At 41.2% G+C, this 21,581-nt stretch overlaps 1 protein-coding gene across 2 annotated transcripts; it reads right to left on the bottom strand.

Moving 5' to 3' along the window:
* Nucleotides 1–805: 805 nt before the first annotated feature.
* On the bottom strand, nt 806–20,443 carry tmem41b (transmembrane protein 41B). Of its 2 annotated transcripts, XR_014570819.1 has the most exons (8): nt 20,272–20,443; nt 17,579–17,696; nt 7,677–7,805; nt 6,815–6,908; nt 5,445–5,549; nt 5,160–5,298; nt 2,443–5,043; nt 806–2,228 (listed from the first exon to the last, which is right to left on the bottom strand). XR_014570819.1 is itself a non-coding variant. In XM_083791370.1 (7 exons), exons 1-7 carry the CDS (start codon nt 20,366–20,368, stop codon nt 4,874–4,876), a joined length of 852 nt encoding a protein of 283 aa, XP_083647496.1. In that variant the 5' UTR covers nt 20,369–20,443; the 3' UTR covers nt 806–4,873. The 2 variants fall into 2 exon arrangements, 1 of the variants encoding a protein (XP_083647496.1); XM_083791370.1 differs by having other exon boundaries at nt 806–5,043.
* Nucleotides 20,444–21,581: the final 1,138 nt, after the last annotated feature.

The following is a 21,581-nucleotide window of genomic DNA, read 5'->3' as shown; positions in this document are numbered from 1 at the left end:
AGTGTGGTTGCCGCAGTGGCTTACATATGCTCCTCCCACTAATATTGCCAGCCAATTACAATGTCGCGTCACCCCTGTGATCATGCATAAGTAATTCGGAGGGGATTTAACCCCCAAAATTCATGTTTTTGCGACAAACGGTTACATTTATCGCATTTGCGGCGCCCCCTATGGATGAAAATTGCTTGCTTTTAGAACTTGGTTGATTGAACCACCCCGGACATGTGATTCAAATTTGGGATGGATTGGACATTCCGTTCGTGATTTATGGCATTTTTTGTGATATAGGCCCCTCCAACTTCGGACGACGATTACGGCCGAACGATACGAACTACCATTTTCCCATTCATGTCAATGGGACATTTTAATTCACTAATAAATTCATATCAATTAAACTATACAACATTTCTCTTAACAAAATACAAGCACACGATTCCCGATTCTTCCGGTCAATTTGACATATGGCTCAAGTGCGTACAGATAAAAAAATGTGGGAGGTATAATGCGTCAAACTAAAGACTACTCCAGTGAAATAATAAAGTGTTACAATTACTAGAGTCTGGTTGCCCTTTGGGCAACCACACTAATGACAAAGTAGTATGCAACTTAGCACTTCACAGTCAACATTAATATTCCACTGATTGATATTCCACAGAGTTTTACAAAACCAGTACAAAGTTAAAATTCATTTGGTCAACACACACAGTAGTTGACTGGGGAGTTCCAGGGCTCTATTCTGCACCGATTTCTCTCTGCACCTCTCTGAAATGTTTTGAGAAAAACACTGTTCTTCCGGACTGTTAAAATGTGATTTATTTATGCATTAGCCATTTGAAGATAGGTTGACAACTGTATTATGTAAGATGTTATGTTCAATGGTTTAATACATATAAAAAATAAAGCAAATTTCAGTACATAGTTCAGAAATTTACATTAAACTGTATTTGTAAACACAGATCATACTGCAGTACATCACTATTCTGTACAACTTAATACTGTGTTTTCACACACACAGTCCCATTACAAAGAATTATCCCACAGCAGTGTGTGGCAAAAACAAAATAGTTAACTTGACAGAGCCCTGTGGTAATACAAATCTTTTCATTCAGACTGAAAGTAAACTGTGCTAAGAGATAATGGAAATCCCACAAGATGACCAAGATTAAACATTTACTCAGATATGTTTAAGCGGGGTTGGGAACTCGTCTTAGCAAATTTTGTGAATGATACATTCTTGAAAGTTGACTGCATTAATAAGTAATCTTTCTAACTCCCATTCAAACATTGAGAAATACAAGCAGCATGATCAGTAGGCCTAATATATCAGTCTTGCATGTATCACCATAAACTGCTGCATGCTACAATACATAACACATGTACTCTCTCTAGCAACTGTTACATTATCCTTCAACATTTGGGGAAAAAGATGGAAACAGTAAATGTGCCTTTTTGTGCGCATAAGAAATCCTTGGGTTATAAAAGCTATTTTACTGAATATGCAGTGTATGGGCATGCATGTTTGTTAACCCAGAACCCCTAAAAGAAACTGCCAAGAAATAGACAATGGCAACTTTACAAAATTACTGAAAACTTGGGATATATGAATGTGTATGGGAAATCACAGAATAGACCAATAAAAACAATGATTACAGTAGGACAGCGATTCTGTTCCTGAATGAAGATGTTAAATTGATACTACAAATACAGTAGGACAGAAACAGAAAATGTGCTACACAAACTGCTTCAAAACAAATGTGCAAGATCTTCAATGATCAGTATTCAGAAAGCCCAAACCGCACCAATGCAACTAGTCGCAACAAACTCATTTGAAGATCAACCGCAACAATGCAACTTCTTGCACCTGCCATTGGGGATAGCCATAGTTGCATATTGCGAGGAGTTGCATGGCTAATCATTGGTGTGGTTTGACTTTAAGACTTGTCCGTGTGTAACATTCACTGCATCAAACTCTTTTACATTGCATGTCTATTGATCAGCAACAATAAGTTAACCTTGTACACAAAATAAAAATACAAAATAAATTATACATTAAAGCAAATTCAGTAAGCATTTTTCATATGGGACTAAATCAATCAACGGTAAAGCTACAATAGGTCAGTCTGGCATCCAATCCGGCAAGTAATGTTTTCGCCCGGTCTCTTCCGCCGTGACAGCTGTCCCGCCATTCGATGTTTATGCAGAAAAACATCAAGTCTGTGCCTGTTTTGCTGGGACCAAATGACCACAAATGACCATATTTCTTACGTCATAATTTAGAGCTAGTCATACGTATACTATATACATAATCAGTAAAAATAAAATAGCAAATTGTGCCTGATCTGCTGGGAACAGAGTACGTGGTGTGTATATGTATGACTAGCTCTTAATGATGACGTAAGAAATATGGCCATTTGTGGTCATTTGGTCCCAGCAAACCATTACAGCAAACCATTACTTAATACGTCCCAATTTGTAGCTTTACAAACGCAAGCCAAAGTTATTCCTCCGAATGGTATAATTAGCACTCTCTCCAACTCACACAATCTCTCTGAGGATTAGGCTTTTAGCTATATACCTCACAATCAGTTGGCAGTCATATAAACTATAAAGGACACTGGTGGATCGATCATCCACTAAATGGAGTTCACTTGCTCTTTCACACTGGCATAGTATACAATAGCATAGGCTGGAGAGGGATTTACAAAACAGACATGCAGTCACACCACAAATACAACTACAAAACCAAGCATACCAGCAGGTTAGTACATTGGTATGGCTTATCACTGCCCCATCTACATTTCCTTGATTTAGCATCAGGAAAGGCTGGTTTTCATAAAATAAACAATTTGAACTGATTCACGTTACTCCTTTCCTGAATTAATCAGCATGCCTCTCAATGGACAGAAGTTGATGGATTCAGGAAATGGACAATTATAATGTAATCTTACACACATCCTAGATATCCAACCTTTCATGTATCCTTTATGTTTAAAATTTGTGACAGGGGATGGGGGTGACAGGATACATTTTTTTCAGAACTTGTCTAAATAACCAATTAAAATGCATTTATTCTGTCTCGAAGCCTGCTGCAAAAATAATATTTGATACGATTTTACGCATATCAAAATTGTGAAACTGGCCACACCTGCCCAAGTATAATTAATCATCATTTAAGCCTTGGAAATTATTATATAACCTTTCGTGATATAAACATACTGCAGAGGGGAAATGTGATGGGTTTGATTTTTTTTATTGCATCTCCGATATGCCTAAAAGGCACAAATGTTGTCATAGCATCTCTAGCAAGTTTGTTCTGGCCTTGCATGTTATTAAATGAAGCAACTTGCTGAGATGCTGGACAGACTGGGTGGGGGGTTGGTGAGTCTTGCACAATGTGTTGTTAACTACCGTCCGTTATAATATTTACTGAAGTGCCCAGAACAAAGCAGTAGTAAGATAGCAGCGAGAGATCAACCTGAGAGCGGCTGTCCAACAGATAGATAATGGTAGCCTACATTATATATAAAGTAAAATAAAACGCCTTTCCATGCAGATGGGCATCGCAGACCACTAGGCAATTGGCCTTGGACCTTGAGTGATCCCCCACCTGGGTTATAAATGGCTGTACCAAAATCAGAGTGCTCAATATCAGCAACAGCGCAACCCTCTTCCGAGGAAGCCCCTGACTGCCGAGAGAGGCAGTGGTTCAGGTCTGCAATTAACTATTAAACATGAAGTTTAGTTACTAGTTTTCCCCGTCACAATTGCAATTAAGCCACTGTATAAATTTGCCAAGACAGGCATGAGCATCAAACTAAAAACAACTTCAATCCACTTTCAACCTACTACTTTGAGTTATTGCTTTAGAGACACCATAAAAAGGCTAAAATATAACAAGCATGGTAAAATAAATATCAATAATATTTGGGTTATAAATAGTTTAATCTAGGATAAATTGTTTTGATACTGTATGCCGCTTCTAAATCACTTGTGGCAGACAATCTGATTTTAACACTTAGGTCAGGTGACATTTATAACCACAAAAGGTGAGATATGCGATTCCCAATTAAAAGCAGGCAATAGAGCAATTATTTGCATTAGAGATTCACAATATAATCGGTAGTGTAATCTGAATCATCCATATCGGCTATAAAAATACCATATCGGTATTGGATTGGTCTCAAAATAATCCAGATTTTCACCAATATTGATGATGCAATAATAATGTGACCGTCAATGGCTAAATTCTACATTTAATTTGTATACTCATCTCATTCAGGAAAAACAGTATATTTATTGATTGATTGAATACTTTAATAACACTTTGGGCCAAGCTCCTATAGGGCCTAGGCTTGTTTCCATTGTGGTCCTCTGTATAATATCAGAATCGGTATCGACAGGTATGTCCCTGCAAATAATCGGAGATCGGATATCTGTCATAATCATGCACCCTACTTTGCATTAAAGCAAGTAAAAGAATGTGCTACTTGAAAAATGCAACTCGACCACCAATATCAAACCCTATAAACAGTGTCTGTTTAATTAATACCGGTAATTTTAGATATATTTTCTTCTATTTACAAGATGTGCCACAATACTATATAAATATAAAAAACAACAAAAACAAGCAAGGAGAGGCCGGCTTATACTGTACTTGGTGACAGTCATGAGGATCTGACCACATACATTTTGGATGCAGGATTGCTCAATTTGCCAGTGGTCACAGATTCTGTCTGCTGTATCATCAGCAGCTGTTTGTGATAATAAGGCAAGACAAAGCAATTTGAGTGACAGCTGCATGTACTGTTCCTGAGCCAAGGACAGGGGAGGAGGGATCAGCCGGACAGATGAGGTGCTCATCGTTCTGATGATTCTACTCTAACTTCTGCTGCAGTTTTCTCTGGAAAAGGACAGGCAGTATGGAGAGCACAGCTAGTACGCCCAACACGAGCAGTGAGTTCCAGGACACTGCCTCCCCAGCAGTGGTCAGTTTGTATAGTGTTGTACCTGCGTTGATTGCCACAAAGGATGGTGGCGCAACTCCTGCAAACAGCCAGTAGGAACACAGTGATGTAATGACACAAACAATACTCCCACAAAGATGAAATTGTAGGAAATGACTTGACTGAGAGAAATGCAGAACCAAATACTAGACTTACCAAAGAAGGTTCCGAGGAAGAAGACCTTGAGAGGCACATTTATCACAGGTGAGGTGATGTTGATGAACCAGTTGGGGAGAAAAGGTGTTATTCTCAGGAAGATTATGTAATTGATTAGATGACCTCTATGCTTCTCAACCTAGAAAAAAGGGGAAGAAATTGTAAACATTTGAAAGGAGCAATATCTATAATATCATATTCAGAGGAAATTATGACAAAGGGATCTTAATATTGCAGCAATTGTTCCAGTACTTTCAATTTCCCATCAACGGTTTTGAGACCAACCTGCTGAGACCATTTGTGTGCTCTCTCTGTGAGGTACTTGTAGACCACAGGTCTCCCGACCAGGTATGACAGCATATAGCAGAAAGAGGCACCTAGTCCAGAGCACTAACAAAACAACACACAATGACTGACTGAAGGACAACATACGATACAACTTTGTCAGCTTGCACTGAAATTTGTTTTGCTTCCATGACGTCACCGTTCAAGATACAGACCAGACATACACAAGACATTACAAAAGATACATTACAGGACACAAATCACAGAAGCAGATCGTTGTTCACGCTCCCTCTAGTATTGTGGCTGTTGCTCACTTTTTTTAAAGTAATTAGTCAAGTAAGTGGGTACTGAGGGCATGGAGGGTAAAGTTGCATTTTGAATGTCAAATACAACAGGCATGTGTCAGTGGAGTGTGATGTTCTGAAACCGGATTGGAATTCGAACAGCAGATTGCACTCGCTTAGGTAGCTGCTAATTTGTTCGTAAATTAGTCTCTCTATGACCTTTGACATGCAGTGGCTTGCAGTGCAACACGAAGCTGTGAGCTTGTATATCTGCTGTCTTTCAATAACCAATCCAACACTAAAATTTAAGGACACAGATACTTTCCCAGTTTTAATGGGTTAAGGCTCAAAGTGAAGTCCAATGTGCTTCAGCCAGTTAAAGGTAGAAGGTTCTGTGCTCAACAGGGACAACTTCAATACGTTGGGCACAAATTACTGACGCACACAACACATTTATACACGATACACATTTTATTATTTTGCAGGGGTGACCCGCTACGGCAGGGGCCGGCAACCCAAGATGTTGAAAGAGCCATTTTCGACCTAAAATAAATTCAAAATCTATCTGGAGCCTCAAAATATTTTACGCATTATAATGCGGCTTGCCAACTGCCAAGCTTTATTATCTCCCGGGTTGCAACAAAACTAGCAGCAGCAATTATACACGATACAAGTAACAACTGCAATGCACCAAAAAGAGTATGCTTTGCCATTCTGGGTGGGAACCCCCTTTGATGTTTTAAGCATTATGTTATACTTTAGCTGTTGAAATAGCAGATGTACAAGCTCATAGCGCAGCTCCGGGTGCCACGCTATGAGCTTGTAGATCTGCTATTTTTGAAAAATCGTGAAAATGTGGCGCAAATCTTTGAATATATATTCTTTCAGAGCGAACTTTTTTAACTCAAATCTTTGCTTCTGGCGGGCTCCCTGGAACAACATATTTTCAGATGAGTCGGCGGCCAATTACATATAATGTTTGGGGTCATGATTTAGAAGGTTTTTTTTTTTTTTGAATCGAGCTCAGGTCTAAAATCACTCATACATACAGTATTACATATTTTCTCTGCTGTCCATAGTACTCACCAAGCAGACTAAGAAAAGGGCTAGAGGGAAAGGATAGAGATATCCTGACAGGATACTGAGGAAGATAGATCCAGGAATGGCAAATGTCTGAAGACTGACATAGAAATGTTAAGGTGAATAATCAGTATGGTAATCTGTTGAATTTTCATTTTCCAGTGTGTTCATGATTTGCGCACCATCTATGGAACAAATATAGAACCACTGGCTGACTAATGAATACTTCCAGGGTGATTTAAAAAAAATTATATATAAAATGTAAGAGTACAGATATGTGATATTTGATTTCCTAGCTGCCAGCAATGAGGCAAAAGTAGGGATTTACATTTTATTTCATAATTATGTTGAAAAATTAATTTAAAAATCCTGAAAAAGCCTTTTGTGATGATGAAGGCTGCATATTCTATTAGTGTTTTCTGGAGAAAAAAGGTCAACAACTTCAATAAAAATACTACACAAGCTGTTTATGTTGGGAGATGGGCCAACATTTCAATAACGGTGCATTCGTTTTGGAATAAAGAGGCATTGCTTTTTCAAATTCAGTGTTTATATGCCTTTGTCAGAATGGACAAAATTAATATATTTCTTAATACAGAATGCAGCCATACCAGAAATGAATTATTACAGAAATGTAATATCGTAGCATCCACATTCTGGGAGGGGGGGGCGCACAAGATCGGCTCTTGAGTTATGGTGTAGAATAGATGGAAAAAGTGTAGTACACAGCCAACTCAGGTCCAGTTTACTAAATCTAGAGCTCACTAACTAAGCTTAGATTACCATGGGGAAACATTGCTAAAGCAAAGAATCCAGTTTACTATTTCTCTGTCCAATGGTCCTTATATTTGCTTTGCTTAAAGGATACAATATATATGTTGTGAAGTAGGCCATCAGCACTTGGGTGTAGTAAGTGTCTTTGTATTTGGATAGGACGGTTCCCAGTGCTTTGGCATCGTCCATGTCTCTGGGGATCTTAATCTTCTCCATTTCATCACTGAAAAATCAAATCTGTTATCAATTATTTTGTTCTCAGTTTACCTTCAGTTCCAATGGTAAAACTTTTTCAATCGTTTTGCAAAAAACTAAAACAAACATTTCAGTGTCATTGCCATTAGCGTTTACAATATTATGCTGTCTGTTTAAATTTAGAAATCATTGTCTCAAAAGTGGAAATAAAAACAGATACAACTTGAAACATCTGTTGATGCTGCATCAAACATTAAGTACTGTATAAAGCTGTGTTATTATTTGGATATAATGGTCAACTGGAACAACAAAAGCACAAAGAACTAACCTTAAGAATGGCATCATGGAAGGGGAGAAATTCCTCAACAGACAATATCTTTATCACAAATGCCAAACACCGATCATGAGCTGCGGTCTCTTACGCTACACTTTAATAACGGCAATAGAAATCTCCTAGTGGACATTCCTGCTGTCATTACCATATGTCCTCGCTTTTGAAGCGTACCGTAAATGACCGTAAATGACGCTGCTGCGGTCCAGTAAACTGTGGAACTAGGAACCAAATTTCTGTGGCTGGTTCCGCATGGATGGTAAACAAAGCAACACATGAATTCGTTGGCTATCGCCGGACAATGTCGCCCAAAAGATAAAATATTTTCATGTTTTTGAACAACGTTCCTCCACCCTCAAGCTTGTGCTGTTAGTCAGGTTCCTTATGTAATTTTGTAGGCTTTAGACGAAGATTTGTAAAACTATATATTTTTGGAAACCTTATAGCCTAACGAATCAGAAAATGTTTGTTGCCATTTTTTTCGAGGTCGGTATAGCAGCCATCTTGGATCTTTAAAAATGGCTACTTTCAAAAATGAATTTCTCAATATCTCGCCTCCTAGTCCTAGATGACCCAAAATCAAGATTGCAGTGGTTGCATCTACATTTTTGGGGGCAAGGAATCCAATGGAGCTGATTACATTCCATATGAGGCATATATGGGTGGGTATTTCACATTTTTACATGATACATCATGTAAAAATGCAAAATACCCACCTTGGGTAACCCCTTTTTTGATTTCTTCATTTGCCCTGCTATAAAAGGTTGGCCACCAGAAATAATATCTATGAACCAGTAGGAACACAACCTATATGGACAAACCAGTCAACTTGCTGCTGGAAATCCAATATGGCCGCCTCAATATTGGCCCCTATTAGAAAGTACAGTAGCTTTGGCAATAACTTTTGAACCAGATGGAATAGAAATGTAAACTTGGTGTCTATTTCATAATTTATGAGCATGAGAAACTCAATGGAATACTTACCTTTATGATTGGGTGTGTCTGGACCCCTAATTTGCATATTTCAAAGATGGACGCCACACAAAAATGAGTTTTACTGTGACTTTTACAGTGACAGTTGATCGTTATGGCAAAAAGTCTGCTTTTTAAGCAATTTGAGCACATTTGGTCAGTTTGAGCTTTCATTTCTATATTGACAATATGTCTGCAGTCATAATGTATGACTTCCCTCTGATTCTATCTAAGTTGTGGGGATGATTGCAAAGACAAATCTGAAAACGCCCACAATGTAACTTTAAGATGGCCCACACCACACACCACACACGCAATAGAGACACAGCAACAAGGGCCAAGGTTTTGACCCCAGATGGCAACAGCGTGGAGTTTGACATCTTGGCTGGGGTACTTCCTCTTAGTCATAGTCTTGGACTACGCGCTAAGGAAGGCCATCAGTGGACGAGAGCACGAGAGAAACGCCCCACTGTCAGACAGACCTGACTACGCAGACCACATCAACCTGCTCTCCGACCATGTGGAACCAAGCTCAGGAACTCCTGACCAGAGTGGAAGTAGAGCCCCCTTCCTCTTCGTCATAGTCCTGGACCACGCATTAAGGAAGGCCATCAATGGACGAGAGCAGGACCTTGTTAACTTGTGTTGTTCTCTATTGTACACTTTACGACAGTTCTCTATAGTTTCCTTTACGGCAACGGACACTAGGACATATACGCATGCGCAGTGGGTGCAGGTATTCAGATGTGAATTGTGGAGGGAACCATGTTTACATGTTCAGCCGGTGTACGGAAAATAAAGTCATTTACAACTGTATAAACGTCGTGTTTATTAAGACCTAATCAACATTGGTAGCAGAGGATGGTTTGAAGATGGCTGCAAACTACAGAGTACCGCCGAAGTTTGACGAAACCAAGCCGTATGAAGGTTGGAAAAATGAAGTCAACATATGGTCGCGAGTTACCGAACTCGACAAGAAGAAGCAGGCGCTTGCAGTGGCTTTGGGATTGGAAGGACGAGCCAGGGAAATCGCGATGGAGATTTCAGCAGAAGACTTGGACAATGATACTGGTATGGAGACATTATTAGCTAAACTGGACAGCGTGTTTCAATAAGAAGAAAAGGACCGCGAGTACGAAGCGTATTCTCAGTTTGATCGTTTAATGAAAGACAGTTCGGTTTCCATGGCAGATTACATAATCGACTTTGAGCAGCGTTACAACCGAATCAAAAGGTACAACATGGCGCTTCCAGATGCGGTGTTAGCCTTCAAGCTGTTAAGACACGGCCTGCCTCGATGAAAAAGACAGACAACTAGCACTAACGGCGTGCCCCGACTTAAAGTTTGCATCGATGAAGTCGGCACTCAAGCGGATTTTTGGAGGGAAGACGGCGCCAGGATCGTCACGCGGGATACAACTAAACCAGGATGCAGCTTTCTTCACTGAACAACGACAAGGACAAGGAAGACGGAACACGACATTTCAACAGGAGTGAAAGGACATTGTTGCCGGGCACCAACCCATTGGATAAGTTCGGTAAACGGTCAAGATGTGCTGTGTGTCAAAGCACATTTCATTGGGCCAAGGACTGTCCCCACAAGAAGAACGAACAAGTAAGATTAACTGAAGACGAAAATGTAGATGAAGTTAACATCACGTTGTTGACAAATAACCCCATGTCTGACGCAGAGATTTTCATAACTGAATCAGTAGGATCCGCCATCATAGACACTGCATGCACTCGTACTGTATGTGGGGAGAAATGGCTTGACAGTTTTGTTAATGGTCTTAGTCAAGAGCAGGCAGACAAAATGATGAAGACAGAAAATTCCAGTTCCAGACCATTTCGTTTTGGAGATGGCAACTTGGTATATTCCACCAGAAAAGTGAAACTACCTGCTAAAATAGGACACACAAAATGTCACATTGAGGCAGAAGTGGTCAATGCTGACATTCCACTGTTACTGAGTAAATCTTCACTGAAGAAGGCAGGAACTGTTTTAGACATGGAGAATGACAGAGCAGTAATGTTTAAGCAGCGGATTCCTCTTGAGTTCACTAGCTCAGGACACTACTGTGTAGACATAAGAGACAAAGACAACACAACACAGCGAATGAAAGATGACGTGATACTTGCAGCGACAGCTGAAGATGAAGCCCTGACAGTGACAGAAAACATGTCTTCAGCCGAAAAGCGCAAAGTCCTTCTCAAGCTACACAAACAGTTTGGCCACGCATCTGCAGACAGGCTGCAGAGGCTAATCCAGAGCTCGGGAAACAAAGACAAGGACTGCCTCACTATTTTGCAACAAATAGTGCATGATTGTGACATATGTCAGAGATACAGCAAAACTAAGCCGAAGCCAGCTGTTGGTCTGCCTCTAGCTTCAGAGTATAATGAAACAGTGGCGGTGGACCTGCACAAGTTGGAGCCAGGAGTATGGTATCTACATGTGATTGACCAATTCACACGCTTCAGCGCAGGAAGTATTGTGAAAACGAAGAAAGCCTCTGAAATAGTCAACTCCCTTATCCACACATGGATAAGTGTTCACGGTCCCCCTCGTATTCTGTACAGCGACAACGGTGGAGAGTTCAATAACACAGAGTTCAGAGATATGGCGGAAAACTTCAACATCGAGACGAGGACAACAGCAGGATACAGTCCCTGGAGCAACGGGCTGTTGGAAAGACATAATCAGACTCTCACTGACATCCTCCTGAAGGTGAGACAGGAAAACGGATGTGACTGGCACACTGCCCTAGACTGGGCCCTTATGGCTCAGAACTGTATGCAGTGTTCATGGTTATAGCCCACATCAACTGGTATTTGGTCAAACCCCTAACCTTCCTTCTGTATTAATTGATAAACTACCTGCACTAGAAGGCACTACAGTAAGTGCAAGGGTAGGGCAACACATATCAGCGTTGCATGCTTCTAGGAAAGCTTTCACTGAATCTGAATGTTCAGAGAGGATAAGGAGAGCACTACGTAAGCAGCTCAGACCCACAGATGAAAAGTGTGAGACAGGAGACAAAGTCTATTACAAACGAGCTGACAGTACAGAGTGGAAGGGACCAGGGGTAGTTATTGGTCAGGATGGGGCTGTTGTATTTGTACGACATGGTGGTATCCTTGTTAGAGTACATCACTTAAGGCTTAATAAGATACACACACGTGTTCAAGATGAGGTTCTCAATGACACAAACAGTGAGAAAATTGTACAGAACCAAGCAGCAGATAGTGAAAACTAGGGATGCACCGATCCGATACTCGTATCGGAGATCGGCGCCGATCCAGGCTAAAATTCGAGATCGGGTATCGGTGGCAAATGGGCCGATCCATTATCCGATCCAATCCGATCCGATCCAATCCGATAATTATGTGTAATTACAGTATGAAAACAACTCTACCTCCTCTGTGACACAGCAGTGTAGTATTGACAGTATAACATGTGGAATGCAGCCAGGCTAGCCTGCTCACACATTAACCTGGTCTAATTGTTGCACAGTTATTTAATAAATAATTCAGTGCATTTATATCTGTGTTTGTTACATTTTGTTTTACAAAGTTGGGAAAGTAATGTTTAAGTCAAGCCTTGATGTTGCCTTACACAAAATAATGATTCCAGACTCCACACAGTGAGGCATACAGCTTAATAGGTTATTACGTTTCTTTGTGGGGGGTATCGGATCGGTACTCGGTATCGGCAGATACTGGACCCCCATGTATCGAAATCGGTATCGAATGCCAAAAAGCCGGATCGGTGCATCCCTAGTGAAAACACAGGTGTGGTGAACAGAGCCACAGGTAGCTCATTTACTGAACAAAACACAGACAACGAACAGGAAAGTGACAGGGAGTCCAATGCAGGAGAGGGAGAACATACTTTAGTGACTCAAAATGATGTAACACAAACTGGAATGGAGCACAATGTCTGTGATGATAACCCTGTGATTTCTGCAAGTGTCAAGGTAAAAGCAGGACAGACTGTAACTTTTATGAAAAGAGATTAAAGTGTTCTATGTAGAGCTAAAGTCCTTAATAGGGCAGGCAAAGCCACAGGAGGGTACAAAAATTGGTATAACCTGCAATTTATTGAAAATGATGGGGGTCATGGTCAAAAGGAGGCGGTTGATCTGTCACGTGTGAATAGTCTCAACATTGAATCCGATTCAGAAGTCAGGGATGCTGATGTTCTTATAACAAAAGACATATCATTTGATGAAGCAAAACAAGTAGAGATTGACAACTGGAACAATAATGATGTTTTTGAAGAGGTTGAAGATGCAGGCCAGAAATGTGTTTCCACCCTAAAATAAACTGACAAGGGTATTGTACCTAAAGCTAGGCTTGTAGCCAGGGGGTTTGAAGAGTTTAATACTCAACAGCTGCAGAAAGATTCACCGACCTGTGCCTCTGAATCCCTGAGGTTATTGCTAGCAGTGATTTGCCAAAATCAGTGGAAAGTCCATTCTATGGACATAAAATCTGCTTTTTTGCAGGGCATGGAGTTGTCAAGGGACATTCATGTCCGCCCACCCCCGGAAGCAAACAGTAAAGGGATTCTATGGAAACTAAAGAAATGTGTATATGGTCTTGCTGATCCATCACTTTATTGGTATAATAGAGTGAAAGAAATCATGCTGAGCACTGGTGCTAAAGTGTCAAAAGTGGATCCTGCAGTCTTTTATTGGTTAGATGACCAATGCAAAGTTAAAGGTGTACTGGCATGTCATTTAGATGATTTTCTCTGGGCCGGCTCGCAACACTTTGTAACTGATGTGATTCCTCGACTGAAGTCTGCGTTCCATGTGGGACGCGAGGAACATGGGAATTTCTGCTATGTGGGACTGGATATTGTCACTGTAAATGGTGTCATAGAGATGCATCAGCAGAGCTATATTGACAACATGCAACTCATCCACATGCAGCCAGCACGTGCTATACAAAGAGATTCAGCTTAGTGAAACTGAAAGAGAGCAGCTGAGATCAAAAATAGGACAAATTCTTTGGGTTGCAAGGCAAACCAGACCTGATGTTATGTTTGATGCCTGTATTTTGGCATCCATTCTAAAAAATGCTACTGTACAGTCCATTCATGATGCAAATAAGGTGATTCGTAAACTTAAAGCTGAAAAGGTTACTCTGAAATTTCAGCATTTGGGTAATAATGATGCTTTGAACTTGACTGTTTTCAGTGATGCTTCGCTGGGGAACTTGCCAGATGGAGGTACACAAGGGGGGACATTGATCACACTCATGGGGGAAAGCGGAAAGTTTTCTCCTCTCTGTTGGCAATCGAAGAGGATCAGACGTGTAGTGCGGAGCACACTTGCGGGAGAGACTCTTGCTATGTCGGATGGAATTGACAATGCAATTTTCCTTGGCACCCTCTTTTCTGAGCTCACTACTGGGACTGCCGAATTGAATGCTCCCGGGTTGGTCTGTGTGACTGACAATCACTCCCTTTACGATGCCCTTAAGTCCACTAAACAGGTCACAGAGAAGAGACTTCGGTTAGACATAAGCGGCATCAAAGAGCTCGTTCAGAGTAAAACAATCAAAAAGGTGCTCTGGTCAGTGACGAAAGCCCAACTCGCTGACTGTCTGACTAAAAAGGGAGTGTCACCTCTAGTGCTCTTGAACGCACTCTGTGAAGGACTATGGCATCCAGAAAAGAAAAAAAAGACAAAGTGGAGAAGTTAGTGGAGAAGTTTGTATTTTGTTATTTTTCTTGAATGTTTTTCTATTTGACTTTTCTTCTTTGCACTTTTATGGGATGGCTGAATCTTTTTTATTTCTTTTAAAGAAAGAAGAGGGAGATTGTTAACTTGTGTTGTTCTCTATTGTACACTTTACGACAGTTCTCTATAGTTTCCTTTACGGCAACAGACACTAGGACATATACGCATGCGCAGTGGGTGCAGGTATTCAGATGTGAATTGTGGAGGGAACCATGTTTACATGTTCAGCCGGTGTACGGAAAATAAAGTCATTTACAACTGTATAAACGTCGTGTTTATTAAGACCTAATCAACACCTTGGCCTCACCATAACACCAAGGAGGTCGAGGCGACACCCAACAGTAGTCCTGACAGACTTGGACTATGCGGACGACATCAGCCTGCTCTCTGACCATGTGGAACAAGCGCAGGAGCTCCTGACCAGAGTGGAATCAGAATGTGCCAAGGTTGGCCTCCGGCTGAATGCCAAGAAAACTCAAGTTATCACCTATAACATCCCATCAGAGCATCCACCTCTGACAACAACAGAAGGCACTGCTTTGAAGGAAGTCAAGGACTTCAAGTACCTGGGCTCATGGGTCAACTCAACCGAACAAGACCTGAAAGTGAGGAGGGCACTTGCATGGAGGGCCCTAAACGGCATGGCCAGTGTATGGAAATCCAAACTCCCCTGTCAAACCAAACTCAGCTTCTTCTATGCAACGGTAGAGTCTGTTCTCCCATACGGCAGTGAATGCTGGACCTTGAAGCCAACCCTGCAGAAGTCTCTCGATGGGTGCTACACCAGAATGTTGCGTGCAGTACTCGACATCAATAAGAGCACACATGTTACCAACACAAATCTGTATGATGGAATGCCAAGGGTGAGCCAGAAAATAGCAGCCAGGAGAATGAGACTAGCAGGACACTGCCAAAGACACCAAGAGCTGCCAGCCAGCAAACTAGTGCTGTGGGAACCAACACACGGGCACCGGTCACGAGGATGTCCCACGCTAACATACGTGGATGTACTCAAGAACGACGCAGGAGCGCAAAGCACCAACGAACTGGCCAGATGTATGGAGAACCGGGATGACGGGAAACGACGATGGAGGGCTCGTCTGAGGACGACCTAGAGAGAGTGTGCCAAGGTTGGCCTTCAGCTGAATGCCAAGAAAACTGAAGTTATCAACTATAACATCCCTTTGGAGCATCCACTTCTGACAACAACAGAAGACACTGCTTTGAAGGAAGTCAAGGACTTCAAGTACCGGTACCTGCACGCATGAGTCAATTCAACAGAGCAAGATCTTAAAGTGAGGAAGGCACTTGAATGGAGGGCAAGAGAGACCTAGAGAGGTAGCAGCTTTCAGAGGGTTGATCTATTATTGACACTCTAAGCACCCAAGGTCAAAATCCTCTGGGTGGTCAGCTTTTGATGTATATACAACAAAGGTTTTGTGCCTTCGGCCATAGACACCATGTCAAATGTGAAGAGGTCAGCACATTTTGGGCACATTTGGGCAAGTGGCTATGGCTGCTTTTAGCCAAGGAGTGTATATTGTGCAAAACTAATGCTTGGAATGGATTCAGAATCGTGAAAACCCCCTAATGGATTCAGAATCATAAAAAAACCCTATTTGTCATGTCACATGCTACTTAAAGCAAAAGGAAATTTTGACATTTTTGCCAGCCATAGGATGTTAATGGTAGGGTCACACAAGAAACCCCTATAAAAAAGATTGCCCAATACTAACAGCCGGTCAGCAAGTGGATTCATGTATGTATATAGACAATATTCTAGGCCAAAAAAAACGTCTATATACCAAATTTCCCACTTTAAACAAAAGAAGCCTGTCGGCTGCCGAACTACAATACCATACATTATTTATGACTGCAGCCATATTGTCAATATTGAAATGAAAGTTCAAACTGACCAAGTGACCATATGTGCTCACATTGCTTAAAAAGCAATATTTTTGCCGTAACAGTCGGATGTCACTGTAAAAGTCACAGTAAAACTCATTTTTAGGTGCCGTCCATTTTGGAAATATGCTAATTAGGGGCCCAGACACACCCAATCATAAAGATAAGTATTCCAATGAGTTTCTCATGCTCATAAATTATGAAATAGTTTGCATTTCTATCCCATCTGGTTAAAAAGTTATCACCAAAGGTACTTTCTGATAGGGGCCAATATTGAGGCGGCCATATTGGATTTCCAGCAGCAAGATGACCGATTGACCGGGTTGTCCATATAGGTTGTGTTCCTACTGGTTCATAGATATTATTTCTGGTGGCCAACCTTTTATATCAGAGCAAATGAAGAAATCTAAAAAAGGGGGTTCCCCAATGTGGGAAATTAGAATTTTTATGTGATATATCACGTAAAAATGTGAAATACCCACCCATACATGCCTCATATAGAATGTAATCGGCTCCATTGGATTACTTGCCCCAAAAATGTAGATTTAACCACTGCAATATTGATTTTAGGTCATCTAGGAGGCGAGATATTGAGAAATTCGTTTTTGAAAGTAGCCCTTTTTAAAGCTCCAAGATGGCTGCTTTACCGACCTCGAAAAAAAATGGCAACAAACATTTTCTGATTCGTTAGGCTATAAGGTTTCCAAAAATATATAGTTTTACAAATCTTCGCCTAAAGCCTACAAACTCATATTGCTGAACATAGGGAACTGGACTATGTAAACATTCCGGTTGTTGTTAGGCATTGCATTTACCCATTTTAATTTAAAACAAGTAACTTACTCATTTAGCTCTGGGAAGTTCCTGTAGACCAGAAACATTACTGAGGCAGAGCAGGTAAAGATAGCCAGTAGAATGAGGAGAGCCCGGCGTGTTGAACCCGCTACATAATTCTGTGTCCCTGTGGGGAGAACATAATTTAGAGGGTCATTTTTCCTATCTGGAGTGGATTTATCATACAAATAATTCAACGATTTAACCACTTCAATCCGGGACAGCATCTGTGTCATTATCGGCCTCAGATCTAAATTGTGTTTTTGGCATTGAACATAGTCAGTCTCATGAAGAGTTTATGAGTTTTTTTTACCATTCTTGGTCAATAATACTATCATTACATATACATACACTATATAAAACCTTTAGTGCTACGATTGTGCGTGGGGGGGGGGGGGGGGGGGGGGGCACAATTAACACATCTTGCCTGCCTAAAATGTAATTCCTGGAAACGCCACTGGCAAGCAGCCAGTTAGTATTGTGTAATGTGTTGTGACTTTTGCATCACCAATTACAAATGTCTAAACGGAACATGAGACTTCCCCAAGAGGGATTTGATGCAGGCCATAATGTATATAGTTTCACACATATCTATGTGTATAGACATGTAATACTATCATTACTTATAATTAATTTAAATGCACACACCCTTCCTGTAAGGCTGTAACTTAACTGTAACAACTTCAAGTCTTCAATGCTAGTCTTCTCACTAGTCAGAGTCCTATAAATACACTATTGAAAATCATGCCAAATAGAAAGTAATACATGGCTTCCTGAGCAAAAGAAAAACAGCTGCTATGCATTGCACACACACACACACACACACACACACACACACACACACACACACACACACACACACACACACACACACACACACACACACACACACACACACACACACACACACACACACACACACACACACACACACACACACACACACACACACACACACACACACACACACACACACACACACACACACACACACACACACACACACACACTAATGTAAGGTTAATCGAGCAGCTCTAGTAATCTACTGGCCTGGAAGTGGCTGGAACCCACCCAAGGGCCCCTGGACCTGACTGCTTCAGGACTTCCCTGTATTTACACCTCAAAATAACCTGTTCAAACTGTTCATGCTACCAACACTGCCCGTACTGCTGTTTACTTCTGACCCCCGTTTCAAGTCACTGTACTGTACTCTCAATATGCTTGTCCAGAAAGAGTTGGGGGGACGGGGGAGTGGGTGGGAGTGGGTGGGAGAGGATGAGAAAGCTAACTGTATCTGTATGTATGTACATGTCTGTATTGTCTATTGTGCACTGTCTATTTGTGTAACTGCACTGTACTGTATGTAATGTTTTTCCCTGTGTATGGGACCCCCTCTAAAATTAGATGCTGTATCTCAAGGGTCTATCCTTTCAATAAATTCTGACCGCACTTTGAGAAGCGCTGGTCTCAGCAGCAGCTCACGAGAAGACTCTAGGCCAGGGTACCTACGACCCAGAATAATTTTTTTATACCTTTCTCTAACGTCGTATCGCAACTTTGACATGACGGTACGGGTAGTGATAGCCCTCCAAGCAGAACCCAATGGTACTGAAGTTTCTGAAATTTTTGACGACACAGACCATGGGGTCCTGTTGCAGCAGTATCCTGCCACCTGGTACGCGGACATAATAAAACATAAACACCGTGTTTACGGCCTGTCTGCTCTCTTTGACGACTTTTTTTCGTGTGAGGGCTTCTGAATCTGTGAACTATAAGTACCTATACATGCTGCTGCGAATATCTCCTGTGGCGCGGAAGCCGTTAAGTATTTTTAATCTTTGTTTGACCGATTTGGTCGCTTTGATTCTTCTCTTCCTTCCTTGTTTATTGACACCTCATTGTACCGCCTATCTGGCTAGCTAGTGGCGCTATAGCTATGACAGAGCAGATCAGAGGCAGGGACGTAGCCGCACAAGCCACACCGGGAGGCGGTACAATAAACGGTAAACAAACAAGAAGAAATAAAGCGACCAAATCGGTCAAACAAAAATACTTAACGGCTTCCGCGCCACAGGAGATATTCGCAGCGGTTTGTATAGGTACTTATAGTTCACGATTTCAGAAGCCCTCAAAGTTAAACAGGCCGTCAAACGGCGCAGATACGATGTTAGTGAGCATATTTATGTCCACGTTCCAAAATTCCCATACGAAAATATTAATATGAACAGAGACCCTACACAAAGCGACATCACATTTTCAGAAAAGCTTTATGGAGGGTTCCGAGAGGGGCTAGGGTAGTGAGAAGGTATTTCCTCCAAGGTGTAAAGTCTCGCCTTGTATCAAGACTATCATAGTCAGATATATTTTTTTAAACTTTTGCTTTCGTATGATACGAAAGTAACAAAAGTCAGACTAAAAAATACAAATCTATAGACTATGATAGTCTTGATCCAACTCAGGCTACCGCTGTGCTGATCGACAGGGTCACATATGCAGCTATTTAGTAAAACTTCAATGTGTTTTGGCTGAAATTGCCTATCTCGAAGCTCACGTAAAGCTCTGTGACAGTGACACCACAACACCGTAAAATATACAAATCTGGGGACATTATATCAAAGAGTACCCTACTACCCAGGGTCTGGGTCTACCTTCCCAACGCTAACCGGCGGCTATGCTACCGTTAGCTCCCGTCGTTCATTTACCTTTCGTTTCTTCATGTGTCTCGTCGGGATTCGCCTCTTCGTGTGGTGAAGACAGCAGGCATTCTCCCTCTCGTTTTTCTCTCCGTTTCTTCGCCATTTTAAATCTAGAATTTGTTAATAAATTGCTAAAACCACCGAACCTGTGGTTAGTCCTCCTGTTAGCTTTGCGAATTTGCGATGACAGAGAATAACCTTTCACCCAGCAGCATCATCAAGCACAGTTCTTTCCCCTACGTTTTTCCCTACAGCGGCTCCTGGAGTAAACACAATGAATTTCCTCGCACAGGAAATAATTATTACATGGGGGAAAAAATCTTTGTTGTTTTTCCAAACTGTTTAAAAATCGTTATTCGTATTAATCTTGTTTAATTAATCTGAGAATAGTATTGATTTGGTTATCATGAGAACATATTAAATATTGATGCAGAAACATGTGAGACGAGAGTAAAGATATTTCTATAAAACAATCCCTATATTGTATAGGATACAGATGCCATGTTTTTTTTTATAGTTGTTTCCTTCAAATTAAAATGAATCATCTAAAATGCACCACGTATCTGACTCTCTGTCTGTCTGCGTGTAACCGTTTGCCCCACCGGCAACGGTGCCTTGAGGCACCGTTGTCCAGAACCACCATAAAAGGTTCTGGTCAGGCTCTGCCAGTGGACATAATGAGCTCCCCTCACCTGTGCAATTTCCAGCCTCTGCCTCAGCCAATTGATTAATTGCCATGCCAACCCCACACCTGCCAATTGATTACTTAACCAGTCCACTTTTCACAGTGAGTTTGCACTCTTCAGGCACAGGCAGACAGACAGATACAGAGATCTTCATATAGCCTACAGTATGGGCACAAAAGGGACACAAACAGATAGTTAAAACGGGTGCTATGACAAGTTGACAACGGGTATTATCAGATTCCCAAGTTGCATCATTCTCAAGCAGGCTGGTGGCCGACGGGCATGTAAAGTAGGCCTATACATGATTTGAACATGCACAGTATCATAATTATCAGATCAAAATGTACCCTCTCTCTTCTAGTTTATCCCCAAAATGACAGGTTTTTTAGCAATTTATAGCATTTATAGAAATATTGGGCCTTAAATGTAATTTAAAATATATATTAACTTGTAATGCAGAGAGTGAAGTGAATTAAACACAGGGGTTCCCTTGATTTTATTGGAGGGATAGTTTGGGGCAACCGAGGTGTGCAACGCTAAACTGTCCTTCAGACAAAAACAACAAAAGCTGTCTCTAGAGCAAAAGCAGCCCCTGTCTCTTCCTGCTTATTCTTCTTCTCCCTCGCCTTT

The sequence above is a fragment of the Protomyctophum parallelum genome, assembly GCF_964188405.1.
Source record: "Protomyctophum parallelum genome assembly, chromosome: 2".
NCBI classification, from domain to species: Eukaryota; Metazoa; Chordata; class Actinopteri; order Myctophiformes; family Myctophidae; genus Protomyctophum; species Protomyctophum parallelum.
Note: the sequence above shows the minus strand (reverse complement) of the source record. Positions and strands in the feature narration are given on the sequence as shown.

Coding starts and splice junctions, on each gene's coding strand:
- tmem41b (XM_083791370.1), bottom strand. CDS start 20,368: ATGGCGAAGAAACGGAGAGAAAAACGAGAGGGAGAATGCCTGCTGTCT. Junction 17,697..20,271: donor GACACATGAAGAAACGAAAG/GTAAATGAACGA, acceptor TTCTCCCCACAG/GGACACAGAATTATGTAGCG. Junction 5,550..6,814: donor CCCTTTTCTTAGTCTGCTTG/GTGAGTACTATG, acceptor TTGTTTTGTTAG/TGCTCTGGACTAGGTGCCTC.